This window comes from Anomalospiza imberbis, chromosome 14, assembly GCF_031753505.1.
Source record: "Anomalospiza imberbis isolate Cuckoo-Finch-1a 21T00152 chromosome 14, ASM3175350v1, whole genome shotgun sequence".
Classification (NCBI taxonomy): domain Eukaryota; kingdom Metazoa; phylum Chordata; class Aves; order Passeriformes; family Viduidae; genus Anomalospiza; species Anomalospiza imberbis.
In genome coordinates this window covers 11,699,744-11,716,051 of record NC_089694.1, presented here as the reverse complement: position 1 = coordinate 11,716,051, position 16,308 = coordinate 11,699,744, and the positions used below count along the sequence as shown (strand labels likewise).

General features: G+C 39.7%; 1 protein-coding gene across 1 annotated transcript in view; it reads right to left on the bottom strand.

Moving 5' to 3' along the window:
• The window catches only part of COL4A5 (collagen type IV alpha 5 chain), a 75,175-nt gene that overhangs the window by 36,857 nt on the left and 22,010 nt on the right, over nt 1–16,308 (bottom strand). The window contains exons 2-15 of the mRNA XM_068204895.1: nt 16,040–16,099; nt 11,059–11,148; nt 9,755–9,799; nt 9,128–9,172; nt 8,962–9,024; nt 8,153–8,206; nt 7,427–7,453; nt 6,153–6,233; nt 5,059–5,121; nt 4,500–4,535; nt 4,373–4,414; nt 4,173–4,265; nt 1,973–2,026; nt 1,812–1,868 (exon numbers count right to left, since the gene is read on the bottom strand). Of these exons, the coding sequence (XP_068060996.1) occupies nt 1,812–1,868; nt 1,973–2,026; nt 4,173–4,265; nt 4,373–4,414; nt 4,500–4,535; nt 5,059–5,121; nt 6,153–6,233; nt 7,427–7,453; nt 8,153–8,206; nt 8,962–9,024; nt 9,128–9,172; nt 9,755–9,799; nt 11,059–11,148; nt 16,040–16,099 (810 nt within the window). The remainder of the gene's footprint in view (nt 1–1,811; nt 1,869–1,972; nt 2,027–4,172; nt 4,266–4,372; nt 4,415–4,499; nt 4,536–5,058; nt 5,122–6,152; nt 6,234–7,426; nt 7,454–8,152; nt 8,207–8,961; nt 9,025–9,127; nt 9,173–9,754; nt 9,800–11,058; nt 11,149–16,039; nt 16,100–16,308) is intronic.

Genomic DNA, 16,308 nt, shown 5'->3' with positions numbered 1-16,308 from the left:
AGGAAATTAGTGTCATGTGACCAGTGAAACTAAATAAAACTTTGTGTTTGACTTTTAATTCTCCTTTAAATCAACATGATTTTCTCATTAGTATCAATGAAAATATAAGATAAAGTTCTCCTCAAAGAAGTGACTTCTAAAAAGCATCTTCTTGCTGAACAGATTTGGCATTGCTGCAATAAAAGCAGGGCAAGCTCCACTTAATTCCAGACCGTTCACTGGGCAGGAAAATGGCACTTTATTGTCAGAGTTACAGAAGCCATGTCTGGGGGCACCTGCTGGAACAGAACTAGAGCAGGTGATTGAGCTTCACCTAGTGAACCTTCCTCAGTGCCAAGATCAGCTCTCAGTCATTGAGAAATTGATAGTAAGACCTCACAGATTTAGTGAATCAGAGTATAATGTGATTTGTGAAGTTTGTTTTCACCAGTGATGAGTTCTAACTCTCAAAACTGAGGTTTTAAGATTTCCTGTGAATGTGCAGAACCATGTATTTGAATATGTAGACTGATATTTTTATAAGTATATCTGGAATGGCTTTGAGCCTCACAGAATCACGTGGAGCCCTAAAATGCAACTTTAAAGTATCTTAATAGCAAAATTGCACTTGAAGTAAGCAACATGCCCAGATTCAGAGTAATAAAACCAAACAAAAATATTGGTAAACAAGCTTTTGGCAAAAAGCTTCTGACATATCCCCTTAGGACTTTTATCCTTTCAGATCTTTGCAAATTTATGTGGTTCCCATTTATTTTTGCAGAGAGAAGAAACAATTTAAAGGCGGCTCAAAATATAATGAGACTTTTGGCTTGGTAAATCTGCTTTTTATGTTCTTTAAAAGAGACAAATCAAAGCCCTTCTATAAATCCCAGCAACTGTGAAGGATTTTATCTGGAGTACCAAACACTTTTTTCCACTATATTTATTTCCTATGAAAATTGGAAAACCTACTACCAGCATGCTTCTAAAGTGTTTATATATTGTGCAGTTAACCAGAACAGAACTTGTGCCTCGACTTTTAGAGGCACTTTGTTGATGAAACAATGCATTCAGAAGCTGTGGAAGTGAAGATACTGAATGTTTTGAGCTGGTTACAGCCTCTCTTTGCTGGTCCAGCCCGTGTTATTTTTATCCTATTTCTTAGCATTTCTATGCTCTTCTTCATCTTTTTTGAGCTGTGATATCCAAGTACATTTGAATTCCAGGATTGATTTGAGTCTGATCAGGAACAAAGCAACTCTTGCTATCCCGACTTATGCCCTCCCTAGATAGCACATAAATTGAGGCAGTCTCTTGGGAAATGACAAACAGACTACTTTTGGTCTTAACAGTGTTCAGAGACTTAGTTTTATGACTCACCTCACAAGCAAACCCACCAAGAATGAGTTTACATGGACCAGTTTATATATATATATCTATACACACCCCCCAGTGTCATGCTGCTTGGCAACCCAGTACATAGCAAACTGAATGAAGACCCTTTCTAAAAGGAAACAGAGAACTGCTGCTTCAGACCAGCAGTCCAACAACTTTCAAGGTTTTCACATGTTAACCAGATAACATAGTTTATTTTCTCCTGCCCCCCAAACTAAGATCTACATGTGGATCATTCTATCAGGAAGCACAGAGAGCCACAGCTAGAAACACTGTCATGACCCCTGGGCATCATCTACGAGTTGCCAGGTTACAAGGAGAAAAAAAAGTAGTCTCTTACCCATAAGCTGATGGCCCCACCTGAATTCAACATTTGCTTAATTGTCAAAGATAACACTGAATGGAAAGAGAAATGTTTGGTTAAACAGACTACTTACTCTTTTGCCTGGTTCTCCTTGCTCACCTTTTTCACCTTTCACACCACCGGGAAGACCCTGGACACACAAACGTCATCTTAAACTGAGCCCACAAGCCAGAGTAGAATGAAGCTACAGTTCTGATACAGATGCAACAAAATAGAACTAAGAGTTCTACTCACAGGAGGGCCTGGAGGCCCAGGAAGTCCTGGTGGGCCTGGATCACCTGGAATACCCTGTCAAGCATGGGCAAAGAGAAAGAGGATTAAAGCTTCCATCACTCTCTAGCAGCTCAGTTGACTTTTTTTCTTAAATAGAATATTTTTGCTGCCATTTAGATTCCAAGTTATAAAGGATCATATTTATTCTTTGTGTGGAATTGCAAGTGAATCTATAAATTTTATTAACATTTCATCCTGTTTATTTAGATGATTCACTCCTAAAAACACAGCTGCCTCTTGCATGCACCGCAGCAGCTGGCTTGGTGGCCTGCAGGTGCTATCCAATAGTAAAGAGAAGAAAGGAAAAAAGAGGAAAGAACAAACAAATGCCAAATTCTGCTGAAATTACAGGAGCAACAGTCATTAGATTACTGGTATTTGCTGAAATTTAGAGGCCATCAGGATCAAAGTATGTTTGTCAGAAAAGTATCACAGGTTCATTGTGTTAAAAAGTTCTCATCTCTATTTTGTCTTATTATACTCTTGTACAAGTTATTAAATCTTTTCACCATTAACCTAAAGAAAGGTTACAGGTTACTGAATCCACAAAAAGTTTCTGTGCAGTTTCATTATTTTCTTGAAGTCATCCCAGACTCAAGCCCATCTACACACTTGATTTTGGTCAGAGATCATAGGTGGAGGCACATACCAGAACTCCATGTGCATTTCACAAAAAAGTAACTGCAGTGTTGACATTTTTTACTGATTGTGCACTAGCAAGCATGAATTTTGCTGAAATAAAAACCGATTTGCAAACTTGGAAATCATTATAAATGTTGGGCAAAGGCAATGCACTCAGAATGTTTATAATTCTTAGTGCTTTAAAAGGAACGTAGGTAGAATGCTTTTACTTTGTGCATTTACATAAATTGGTGCCAGTATAATTAGTCCTTCAAGGGTCCCTAATGACAGAAGTAAATTACTCTGACCCAAATAAAATCAGATTAACTTTTGCCTCAACAGTGTGGTCAAAATGTTACCTTGTGTTTTCTTAGAATTACAAAGACACATGTTGCTCTTTACTTTGTCCTATCACCCAGTTACAGACAAAACCAGAGACCTTCCTAGGATGACTGTGCACTGCAAGTGTACAGCAGCACACAGTTCTAGTTAATGCCTTAGTGGTGCTTCATGCTCTTCTGAAAGGAAAAGTACAAATGGTTTTGATCAAGATGAAGGGCAGAATTGCCCTACACCCTGCTCAAATAAAATACTGCTGTGTCCCAAAGCTTTCTTCTGTGACACATTTCCCAAGATAAGAAGATGGAAAGGAAGAAACTGATCCAAACACCGATGTAAGAAACTAATAGTTTAAAGTTCAGTTACTACAGTAACATTTGCAAAACAGTCAGAGCACAAAAATGATCACTCAACACTTTTCCCTCAAAGTATCTACCTTAACTCTTCTATTACCCAGGGTGGTATTTGAGAACATCACAAAAACTTCAAGGAAAATGTGACATCCAGGCACCCATGATCCTGCTGGTTTTGCCCAGACTGTCTATGGCACCCAGAATTAAACAGCACTGTAGAATGTTCTCCAGTGAAAAAGAGAGAGAAAAAAAGTGTAATAACTTTAAAAATGCTAACTCTCCCAATGGCCTTCTGGCATTGATGGGCAGGGAGGGATCCATACAAATCAAACCAGTATTTTGAGCTTACTTGTAACAATATGACTGATATTTACTTTTGAGATGCCAGAAACAGGGAAAGCGCTTTATTCAGACCACAAGGAATAAAGATCATGGGGCATCACTAATAACAAAAAAAGAAGAAATTGAATTAAAAATTTTGAAAGACTTCTTCACAATGGATGACACAGCTGGTTAATTAGTAGGAATCTGAATCCCCAGACTGCTTTGAAAATTGCAATTCTGGGTGTTCCAAAGAATGGGAGTATTTTAACTGCTTTTAATGTTACTGTGAACTGCCTTTAGAGAGTTTCTTTAGAATAGTTATTTTACTAAGGGAAGTAAAAACTAATGGGACTGGCATGATTTCTATTAAAGGAAAAGTATTCAGGCCTGGAATATTCAGTACTCTGAGAGAAAAAAAAATAGAAACTCTGCAGTAAGCAGGATGTGAGCATATAAGAGCCACACCAACAGAGGCTGCAGCTTGATCACACGCTCACCACAGATGGGTGTAGTGTCCCACTCACCTGATCTCCTTTCTGAAACTCAATGTCATTTGGTCTTTTCTGTTCTCCAATTTGTCCTGGTGGCCCTGGAGGTCCCTGAAGACCTTGTTCACCCTAACGTGTAGGAAGATGCAGCTTGTTACAGGCAATACAAACAAAAATGGCAAGCATAAGTATTTTGAAAGTAATAAGTAAAAATATCATTATGATCACCTACTCACTTTTTCACCTTTGGGTCCTTGGAAATTCAAACCCATATTACCCTGCAAAATGTATAACTCATCAGCCCTTAGAAGTCACAAACAGAAAGAAAAAGAAAACAGCCCATTAATATGAGAAAGACAATACCTTGGGTCCTGGCAGCCCTGGTGGACCCGGAGGTCCCTATTGAGGAAGGAAACAAAAAAACAAGTCACTTAAAAGCACTTTACAAACCCCTGTAGAAAAAAAAAAAAACCTACAATGTGGCAGCTTTGTTTCCTGTGAATTATCTCCATGCTGACAAGGCACCTTGCCTGCCTTTGAAAACTCATGCTATTCAACTTCACGAATATGTAAGAAACTTCCCTTTGGTGAGACCATAACATGAAATTGAACAGTCAGGTATTAAACATCAGTGTAAATAAGCTAAATCTTGTCTCATGATTCATATTAAGAAGCCTGCACAATGATTCAGCACAATTTAAAGCAAAAAGATGTCTGGGAACAGGTTGTTTCAGAAGTATGTTATTTAAACATGCACAATATAACAGCTCCAGGCTGAACTGAATGCATGGTTGCTGCTGTCCTCATACCAAGTCCTGACCACCATGATCTCTGCACTTTTCTGACCTGCCTCTGAGAACTCAAAATGAAGCAGTAACTGTCCCATTTAAGGCTGTATGAGCAGCAGGTTAAAGACACTTACCGTCAAACCTGGGGGCCCCGGAGGGCCAACTGGACCTGGTATTCCCACGGAGCCAGGGGGGCCCTGTTAAGGAAGAGGAGGAGGACATGAGAGGCATCTTTTTATGAAAAAAACCCAATGAGAGCTTCAAGCTCAAATAACCCCAACAGCTGGCACCCCATACATGTCAAATCAATGTAGCTGACCACTAACCCACCAATCTGTCCTTAGGGAAAGGCCTAAAGGAGTGTACATCATGTTAGGAGAGTTCTGCTCTTAACATCAGTGCATCTGTTTGGCTTGGATAAGGGAATGCTTTTTGGTTTGTTTTGAACTACTTTTGCACTTTCTTTCTCTTCATGCACTGAGAGAGAACAACAAAACACTTTGTATTTGTGATTCCTCCCAGCCAGAAACAGACAATGGGGAAGCACAGATCAGAGGGCCAGAAATGCCAACAGGCTCAGTCTGGTCACAGAATAGCGTGGGGCTTGCCTCTGTGTACCAGGAAATGGCAGCCTGGCTTCTGTCCAGCTCAGACCGATAGACTCATTTTCGGCTCCCCTTGTTCTTCCACTAAAGCAATGAATGGCTCAGTGGGGAAGCACAGGGCCTGCAGTCACTAGCTGTTTCCACAGAGCACTGCTGGGAGAGCAGAAACACTGTTCAGGAGGTGCAACATGAGGAGAACAGCTGAGGCATTACCCTCTCCTTCCCACCATCAAAACAGCAGCTACAGCCAGAAAGCCAGATGTGACCAACTCAGAGTAAAGAAGGGAAGAGAACTCCAGAACTGACACAAAGAATGTCTAGGAAGGGGGAAGAGGCAGGGAAAGCAGAGAAGCAAATCAGTAACTGGGTACTGCTGTCTGCTGGATACCACCTTCCTGACCAGGGGACCTTCCTGGCTTCTGTGGGTCACCCTATTGAGAGCAATATGGAATCACACACTTTCCCTCAAGCCATTCATCAGAGGTACATTAAATGTGAGTCCTGCATCTCCAAGAAAACACATGAATTCCCAAGCATCAGGTTGCCAATTGTGCTGTAATAACAGTACTTTTCATGTTATATTTTTGGCACAACACAGCCTAATAATACTTTATGCAACTTACAGGTATCCCTGGAAGACCTGGAAATCCTGGATCACCTTTCTGTCCTGGCAGCAAGGATGTAATTATTTCACCTGCTTCACCCTAGAAAAAATACAGCTGACTTTAGTTAACAACATATTTTACAATTCCTTACCACCATTTTGACTCCAAAGGGCACATAGTGGCTCCTAAGACTCTAAGAGACTCTGAGCCATGCTACACCCTAGAAGTACATGCTCATATAAGCACTAGATTCTCCAAGAATAGCTCTGTTTAGGAGAGATGAATCTTCTAAATGGCTAAGCTAACAACTGTTAAAAGATTTATTTTGTACAAAGATAGAAACATTGATTTAAATTCCAAAAGATTAGGGGTTTGAAACACAAATTCTTCACAAAAGAAACATTCCAGCTTCATGTGAAAGCAGTGGATAGGACACAACAGAAAAAAGACTCATTCAGCCTTTTCCAATGTCCCAGCTCATGAGATTAGTGCTGAGTGTGCTGTTACAACAATTATGCTTTGTGGTCCATATTGAAGTAGTTTCTTATTGATTTTAGAGAATATCTTTGTTTTGAAAATATATGTTCTGATGAGATTGTCCTTTAATATCTTGAAAACAACTGGGAAGAAAAGGAGCTAAGAAAGACAATTCAGCCTAATCATCCCAATTTTCCAGTTCCAGTGTTATGCTGTCCTCTCAGGAGTCTAACAGTGTAATTCTGTGGGTCAAGTTTCCTCCCAAATAGAGATCAATCAAAACCGATATTTTGGCCCATGCTCAACTGGTCAAAGGCACAACAAAACCCTTAAAAAATAAAAGTTTCAACATCAGATCATAAGACACCAGATTAGGAGAAAAGACCATCTATGTAACATGCAGAGTACAAAAAAAATTTTTCAAAAGAACATAAGATGTTGTACTATTCTTGTCACTGGGTATTTTAGGTCACTATTGTGTAGTCTTTAGGAGTGTTTTAAGAATGCACAGGCAGACTAATGGTGCATTTGGGTGTTTGTAGACATTTTGTTAACTTGATGCCTCAACTGACCCTTCACAGTCCCAAGGAACAGCTTCAGGAAACACTCTGCTGCTTCTCAAGCTACTGACCCAAACGAAGCTACTGCAGAATTTCCAGTTAGCTGCACTGGAGTGGCCTGGAGACACCAAGAATTGTCACTCCAGGTTCCAGTGGATGCACAGTCTTGCATGAAACAAGCAGGTTACTTATGGCAGATCCCACTGCACACCCCTGTCTGGTAAGTACCTGGATGTGAGAGTACAGCACACTCACCTTCATACCTGGCAGCCCAGGGGGTCCCTTTGTTCAAAGGAAACAAAAAAAAAATAAAATTAACATCAATAGAAATAGACCACTGGTATGTTGTTTGCAAACCACTAATCAGATCTACACCATGAGGCAACCATTAAAGACAAGAACTTATAACAGTATGTGGAATAGAAGAAAAATTGTTATTGAACTTCAGAATGAAATGGAAAAATTAGAGAACTTTCCTAGTGAATGTTGAACATTAGAAGGATTACATTTTCCCTTTCTTAGCAATTTGTTTCTATGTTGTCTCCTATTATCCATCCTGTCTACTATGTCTCTGTAACTTTGGTTCTGACAGGCACTTTGCTGCACATCCTTGTGTTTTATACTGAAAACACCCTACCCTGGCTCTTTTTTCTGACCCTTTAATCACCAATAATAGTATTTAGATACACAAGATGTCAGTATCAAGATCTTCCTTCTCTGACACATATGCATGTATTTGTATTTCTCTGCAGGTGGTAAAGCATCTCAGCATGTGAGAATTCAAAGAGGTTTTTAAGCTTTACCACAGCATGCAGCAGAAAAACTCACTTTCACTGGACATTTAAAATGCTCTGATTAAATATTAAAAAAAAAAAATCCTATTTATTAAAAGAGAAACTGCAAAAAGAGGATGATATTTATCTTATTTTTCACAGTAGAAGTCTTTCAGTGGATCACAAGATTGGGAAACCTTTTACTTACAGGAGGCCCTTGTAAACCAGGAAAACCTGGACTGCCTGGGAATCCACGCTCTCCCTTAGGGATGAAGAAAATTATTAGTCAACACCAGACCAAAACATAACAAAATCAGACAAACAAATTTTGATTCAGAAGTCTACTTTAATTGTTAGCTTATGACTCCAGAATACAAAATTGTATTGGAACAAGAGAGAATCATCTTAGTTAATTCACACAACTGATGGAAACACATTTCCACAGTCAGGTGTTTCTGCATACTTCCAGGCGAAGTACTACACTACAGAGATGGAAAACTCACAGAATGTTACAGAAAATCAACTTCTCCTCTGGGAAAATCCCAACATGAAGCTAAGTAGCACCTCAGAATGAAATTACTCCCTCCAACATAGACACTGAATCAGTATTTTCAATATAATATTAAAATGAATAATTAAAAAGGTCTCACTGTTAAGTAATGAGATTTTCTTGGTAGCATGAGTCTACTACAATGATGAGACAGCATCTGAGGTAATTATCAGACACAGCTCTCAGCTGCAACTTATACAAGTAAGGATTAGAACACAAGAGCTTCACGACATTGGCTGCAGAGCACAGTGTGTTGTGTCTTGGTGCTGGCACTTTCTGGCAAAGCTTGTGCTTCAAGTACCAGACCATAACCCCTTCTCTCAATGAATTATCTTGGAATTACCTTCACAACTCAGTAACAGCAAGTACTGTTGCACACAACAGACTAAACCTATTGGGTACAGCCAGGAGAACAAAAGCTTTTTACTATATTATTGTTGCATTAAGATTTTTTTAAGGAATTCCACCTTTGTTCCATTGCATCCTGGGATACCCTGAGGTCCTGGTGGCCCATCTTGTCCTGGCAATCCCTTTAAAGTAGAAAAGGGAAAGACGAGTTAAGAGTGCAGGGTGCTCTTCTGGGCTTGAAAGACAAAAGGGAATGGATTTGTAGCTACACAGCCCCCTACTCACAGGAAGTCCTGGTGTTCCTGGAAAGCCGGGAAGCCCTGGCGGTCCCTAGAAGGAAATTAACCATGTGTTTGAAATAGTACAGTATGAATGGGTGCAAAAGGATGTACCATGATTTCACTAAATGTAACTTATTTGTGCAGGTAAAGACAGACAAACATCTGAATCACCTGTAAAGAAAAAAAGAAAATCATGCTGACATGGCATTCCAAGTTCTTACCAATCTTTCAGGGAAATAGCCACATAAACATAAAAAAGACAATGCAGAACTATTAAAGTAATAGACTACAGATGTATGGACCGTAGAAGTATTGCCTCTACTTCAGAATACATTGAAACAAAGCTACTGCCACTTGCTTAGGTCCTGTATTGCAAAACAGATCACATGAGTATTGGAACGGCTCTACCTAAACAATTTATGAAATACAAACAATATGTAAGATAGTGTTGCTCATGCAATCTTGTATTAATTGTAAAAAGCAGTACAATCTCTTCTGGTGGGTAGATTACTCTTCAGATTTAAGTGAATTTTTTTTCTTGTCAATCACCACTTCTGTTAGGACTCACCCAATGCCTGTTGGTCTTTATCATTATTCCAACATATCACCCTAAAGCTGCATCCATACTTACTCTGATTCCTTTGGGTCCAATAGGCCCTGGAAGACCATCGTCACCCTAAAAAACAACAGAAACAAACAAGACCCCACACTCAAGCTGCAGTTTGTGTTTCTATCAAATTAAACAGTAAGCCTTAACTTTCTCCTACCTGTTCATAGTAAGTGGGCTAAAAGTTATAGCAGCTGTCATTTCCTGAGTTAAAGGGTTCAAAATTATTTTAGCGTTGGACTCTGAGCTGAAAAGTATTTGTTCCAGCTGATGAACCATGCTTTAGAGGAAAGCTTTGCTAAAGGGCCCGGCGCTGTCAGGTCCCCGAGAACCTCCGGGTCAACCTCCCTGGAGCATCCTCCAGCGGCCCCTTGTGGGCAGAGCAGGGCAGCCACGACTCAACACGGCTCAGACTGCTCCAGAGACTCTGCATTATGATCATCACAGAATCACAGTGCACCTCTTTGCATCAAAACCTTAAGAAAATGCATTTATGGAATAAAAGTGTAGCAGAAGTTTCTAGTCCAAAACCCCTGTGCTGTTTTGCTCTTGTTATAGCCAATTAATCTGTTCTTTCAGTGTAGACCTTTATTTTTTTCTTATCACCTGCCTATTTTTTCCTTTGCTTCTTTTTTATGTGCTTCTGTTAGGTTTATACTATGAGCATTTATAAAAAATGGCAGAGCCCAAATATCCTTATGTATGTTAAAGGCAAATATATTCAGAGAAATTTTACTGCTGAATTACACCATCTGAGTAAGGGTGCAATTCAGTAGTAAATAAAAGTAAATGGAAGCCTCCAGGGAACTCCAGAAGCATTCCTCAGCTCTCTGCACATAGGTTCAATGAGGCCCTCATTTGCATCACCCCACCCACACCCAGCCCAGGAATCCCATCCCAGGAATGCCACCAGGTGCAAACAACAGTTTACCTACGTGGTGGGAGCCCCCAGGGCAGCTGAGAGCAAACCTCTGCTCTTATCAGTAAACTCAGCTAAGCCAGGATCTCTCTAGTGCAAGGACTAACAAAGCTGCATCACAGCACCTTGCCAAACCTGTTCTTTGACCCTAATGGGCAGCACCTAGTGAAATGTAGTGCTGGCAAGCACCTGGGTAGGTGAAGAACTGGATAGGAAACTCAGAGCAATCTTTTTCCATGGGCTGACTATTCAAACTAATCAACCTAAAGACCTATTATATCCCAACATCTGAAGATTTTAACTGTTAAACCAATGATATTCAGGAGTTCTGGAATTGCTTAGGATCAGCACTACAATTAGGCTAACACTGCCCAGCACCTTCATCCCATTCAAGTGAATTGGGACTTACCTTTGAGCCTCTTGGACCAGGTGGTCCTTCTGGTCCTGGAAATCCAGGCAAACCTGGCTGTCCTTCCAAGCCTGGGAATCCTCTTTCACCCTACAAAAAGAATAGGTGGTGGTGGAGGTGAAATATGACAGAAACAAAATATATGATAGAAAAATTTAGAACACACATTATCTTTCTGCTTTTCTGTAGGAAGTCATCACACCGACAAACTAACACTGACTAACCATCTCACCTGCTTAACTAAAGAACTTCCGGAACAGGGACAGATTTACCTTTAATTACAGCACTCAAACTGATTTCATAGGTTTACAAGCTTTCATAGAGCATTCTCCCCTGCAAACCAAATACAAGTACTTCTGCATGCTGTACAGTTGGTCTGCTACCTCATCTGAAAAGTGACACTGTGGAGGAGTGTTACTGCCTCAGGCCAGGATGCGAAAGGGTTAGTGTGTCCCTGAAGGAGAGAAAATAAGGAATTCAGGAGTGCCAGATAAAGAAAATATTAGGCAAAACCAGATTTTGGAGCAAGCTCTGGCATGAGCCGTGCACAGTGAAAAAAAACCAGCTTGTGTACAAGAGGCATGTCAGATGTGTGAGGGGCAGGCCAGGCTACAAAGTGCCTACTAATCTCAACCTTCACGTTTTTGTTACAGCAAGTAGCATCTACAAATGGTTGCTAGAACAGACTTTTAGCAGAGGGTTGGCCTTGTGTGTCACCCGAGGCTGAGGAACAGTTCTCTAAAATGCAACTATGCCAAAGCCTCCACTCCAAACAGTCATGGAACGGGGAAGCCAAGGCCTCCCAAGAAAGAGAAGCATCAAGTTAAACAGCTAAGAGAAACAGAAGAGGCAACAACAGATGCTAGTGAACTGTAGTATTGAAACTGAAATGAGTATTTTCCCACTTTGAAAGCGAGCAGCAAAAATGAGCGCCTGGCATGAGGAAACTGTTGCCAGGGCAACTCCTGTGGAGTTTGCCAGCAAATTACCCCCAAAAGCAAACAGATTATTTGAAGGACTATGATTGGAGGCAGCTGAGGGAGTACATCAGACACGGCCTAAGGGAACTTACATCAAAATTAAAATTATTACAGTGGAAATAGCTGCACTATAATCCCTATTTTTGATAAAAAATCAGTTAAAGAAATGTGAGAAAATTTTGTGGGAAGAGAAACTACGCTGATCCAGTTCTCTTTGAGGGTTTTTTTTTTTTTAAACTGTCTTCTACTTAAACATCCTATAGATGATTCCATAAGTGACAACCGTTTTCAGATGCTGCTTCTGCCTCCAGATTTTTCCTATTGCCCACACCATACTGATTTTCATGAAGATTTGGATGCTACAAATTTGGCAGAAAAAAAACTGCCTGCTCACTGCAGGAACAAACTGAAATGGAAAAGAAATTTAACAAGTCTTCCACAAAAAGTCAGTTCCAAAAAAGACATTATATTGTTGGGGATAGAATGCTATTGAAGTCCCTGGTTAGTGTGCAGTAAATTTTCTTATAAATTTAAAAACTCACTAGCCAGTTCTGCTTACACAGAAACAACTGCGGAATGTTGGATACTTCTTGCTTCAGACTGGAAGCTACTAAACTAAAACATAAACAGCAAAGGTTTAGGTCAACTCAGATGTCCTCTTCCAATCCTGAAAATCCAGGTTTGTTTCCATAGCAAAATAAAGTTGCCCCAGCTATAAACCATCATTTGCTTGAGGAATGGGCAAGGAATCAGATTCTGATCTCAATTGCCCTCTATCAGCTACACCAATATGGCAAAACTGCCAGCTCACAAGCTTGAACATGACTGTTGCTTGGGGCATAGAAAGAAAAAAAAATATAGTTAGGAAACACCCTAAAATTATGCTTTGCTGCAGCAAGATATAGCCAATTAAACAGGGATACAGAAAAGTTTGGCAGAGTTCCACGTACTCTAATAACAGGACACAAGCAGGGATAGATACAGTTTTAAAGCATGGAAAACTAATTCACATTTCTAGAATTTGTTCTCCAAAATCCCATATTTATAAATAAACAGTATGGGGAGAGAACCCAGAATAATTACTTATGTTGATGTGAAATACTCATGGCAAAAAAAAAACCAAACCAAATCCAAAATAAATTTTAAATTGAGAAAAAAAAAAAATCATCAGAAAAGCAGTAGCTGAAGAGCCCATTTTAGTGTCTAAACACATGCAAGAACATGGCTGTAACATTTGACATGAGTGGCACATACTTGCTTCCTGCCCTTGCTATAAAAATAATGAACTTCACAAAGAGTCCAAAAACACTTAACTATGGGTGGCTGCTTAAAACTAAATTCATGTACAAATGTCCATAGTAATATTAAGATACAGAGCATGGAAAAAGTGATGCCACAGCCACCCATATTGTTCTCCACCTTTATAAATAATGGGGTGAAAGTAATGGCTGCTTCAAATTATAATGCTAGCCAACAAATTCTTCCTCAACTCCAAGAGCACTAATTCAACACATTTAAAACTACAGTATCTAATCAAGACAAACACAGAAATCCCCTCTGACAGGACTTGCATTCTTCAAAACATATCACTCCTGGTTCAGAGGTCAGTGCAGAAAGAAGCAGTATTGGTTTTGGAAACACAGATCAAATGTATAACTAAGTGATACACTGTGAGGAATCCAGCTAATCATCTTAGGACAGCCCTTGACATCTGGCAGTAGTACAAGCATCTAGGAAGATTCAAACAACAATTCAAAACCTAAGCTAACCTAAGCAAAGAATTTATAAGATAAAGCATTAGGATTTCAGTGACAGACCTTGGGGCTCCCCAGAGCTGAACTGCTGAATCCAGCAATGCATCAAATACTGAGGGCTTTGTAATTACAGGGCAACTAAAAATGAGGTGTGTACACGTACGCTCAAACAAGTTCCACTAGCAGCACATCATACATAGGAAATGTGGGCTTTGCTTTTCATCCTTCCTTTCCATAAGGTACATCATGGTCTGCAAGCTTCAGAAGGACTATTTAAAAACCCTCTGGCATGCTTCAGTATTATTCTGTGTTTACCTTGGCTGCAGTGGAAATGAATCACAATTCCCCAGTTTCATATCCATTCTAAGGACAGATTGCATTAGATCCACATTAACCAGACAACAGCTACTTGCTCAGTCAATTCACAAAATAGCTGTGACAAGTGCAAAAAAAAAAAGCCAACTTAGAATTACAGAAAGTTTCTCCAAAGTTGTACCTGCAATAACTGTACTGGGCATAGAAATCTGATCTTTAAGTGCCTTCAAACTGAACTTGAAATCATTTGTGACTAGTTAGGATGCATCTGGTTTGGGCACCTGCATCTGAGATCCTCTAGGAACATTAACCAGGTTCATGTTTGGCTAACCAAATCTAACTTGGAAATCTTGCCATCAAGGGAATACCATTCTTCACTAGGTATGTAAACAGGGAATGTACTCAATGAACTAAAAGCAAGTAAATGCCAAGGAATGACCTCATCTGTCTGGAGCTATCTGGATGGCAGGTGTGGCATTGAGCATTTCCTTGAATTTTGGACAGTTGCCTTGTTTAACCTGAGCCAATAGTAAAACTCTGCACCAGCACATTATAGTGCCAGTGTTTTGAATTACTTTTGTTCATTTAAGGTTACATTGTTTATGCAAGTCAAAAACCACCCTTGAAATGTGTCAGAAATTAATCTAGAGCACTGAAACCCTCCTAGAACCTTGCTAAGATAGGGTAAGTGGTTTGATAAGACATGCTTCTCAAACTCTGTTATCAGTTCACATCTTTAGGACAACTCCATTGTATCTCAAGCAAACTGTTTACAAGACTAAGAGTGGGAGCATTTTGGGCAACTGCTGTCCCATTCATTCCCTGTGACAACAGCAGCTACATGGGAACTATTTAAACACAATTTACTCACAACCAGCCTCCCCCACATGGAGAAAGAACCGAGTACTTGCTGGGTTCATCGTACTGAGATGTTTACCTACAGTGCATTGTACCTAAAATAAACGCTGGGCACCTGCTGTGTCCTAAGAGAAAAAAATTGTAAAACAATAAGAAATAGTGTGGACAAACTTGAAGTACTGTACAGATATACTGAGAACAGGCAGTGAGACTGGAAGTCAAAGCTGCAAGGAAGCAGGAAAGCTCTAATATGTCAACATGCATTCTCAGCCTTAGGATACCATCTGGGCAGACCAAAACAGCTTGTTGCACCTGAATGAGGTACACAGAGATGCTTTTTGCAGCAGGGATGTTTTTTACTCTGCTTGATCCAAGAATACATGTTTGGCCTTTAACTAGCTGCTTACTTGGATGGCAGCTGTGTTGGGAAAGCTGTATGTGAATTTTGTCACTTCCATGGTCCAGCTCACATCTAGACAGTGACAGCAATCATCATCTTTGCTTACAGCTGTACAAATTAAGAGGTGAAAAGCAGTACAGTTCAGAACATAATCATGAGCATCTTATGAACTGGCAGTGCAAGAAAAGAGAGAAAACAACCTACATTCACTCAATTTTAAAATCCCAGTGAAGCATTACTAGCCTAGCCATTATGCTACATTCCACACCTTAGCTTGTCAACACTAAGTACTTAGTATAGGCAGGACTTGGCTGTAAATAGGAATTCTTTCTATTTTACTAGAATTTTTCTCTTCTCGGTTTTTTTCCCCCAAATTGTCAGCTAGATGGAAAAAAAATCTGTGCATTAATTCCCCATTCTTGAGAAAATAATTATATGAAAATCTTACACTCTCAGCTGGACCAGTCAGTCTGACTCAATATCTGACTGTTAATACAGCTCTGCTCTTTGCTGCATGCTCACACTACCATCAAAGAAAAAAAGATATGAGCAAGAATTTCATCCATAAGCTTTATCCATTATATAAGCTTCAGTTACCTGAAGTTTGCATATGGTTCAGTCATTTGTGTGCTGGTCTGACAGTTAAATTAAAAAAAAAAAAAAGAAATATTTACCTTTTCACCTTTTACTCCACTGCAATCACATTTGGACAAAGATGCACATCCATGGCAAGCCTTTAAAACATAAGGGGACAAATTGTTTTTAACTGGCATAAGACTATATGACATATTTAATATTGTCACTAAAAGTTAAAAGTTAAAAAGTTTGTCTAAAATGTAAACCTACAAAGTCTGTCCTCCAGCCATTATACAAGTGTTCAAAGCAGGCACAGTTAACTGAAAGTTCAATCACCTTTAACAATATCGATGTCTGTTTGTATTTT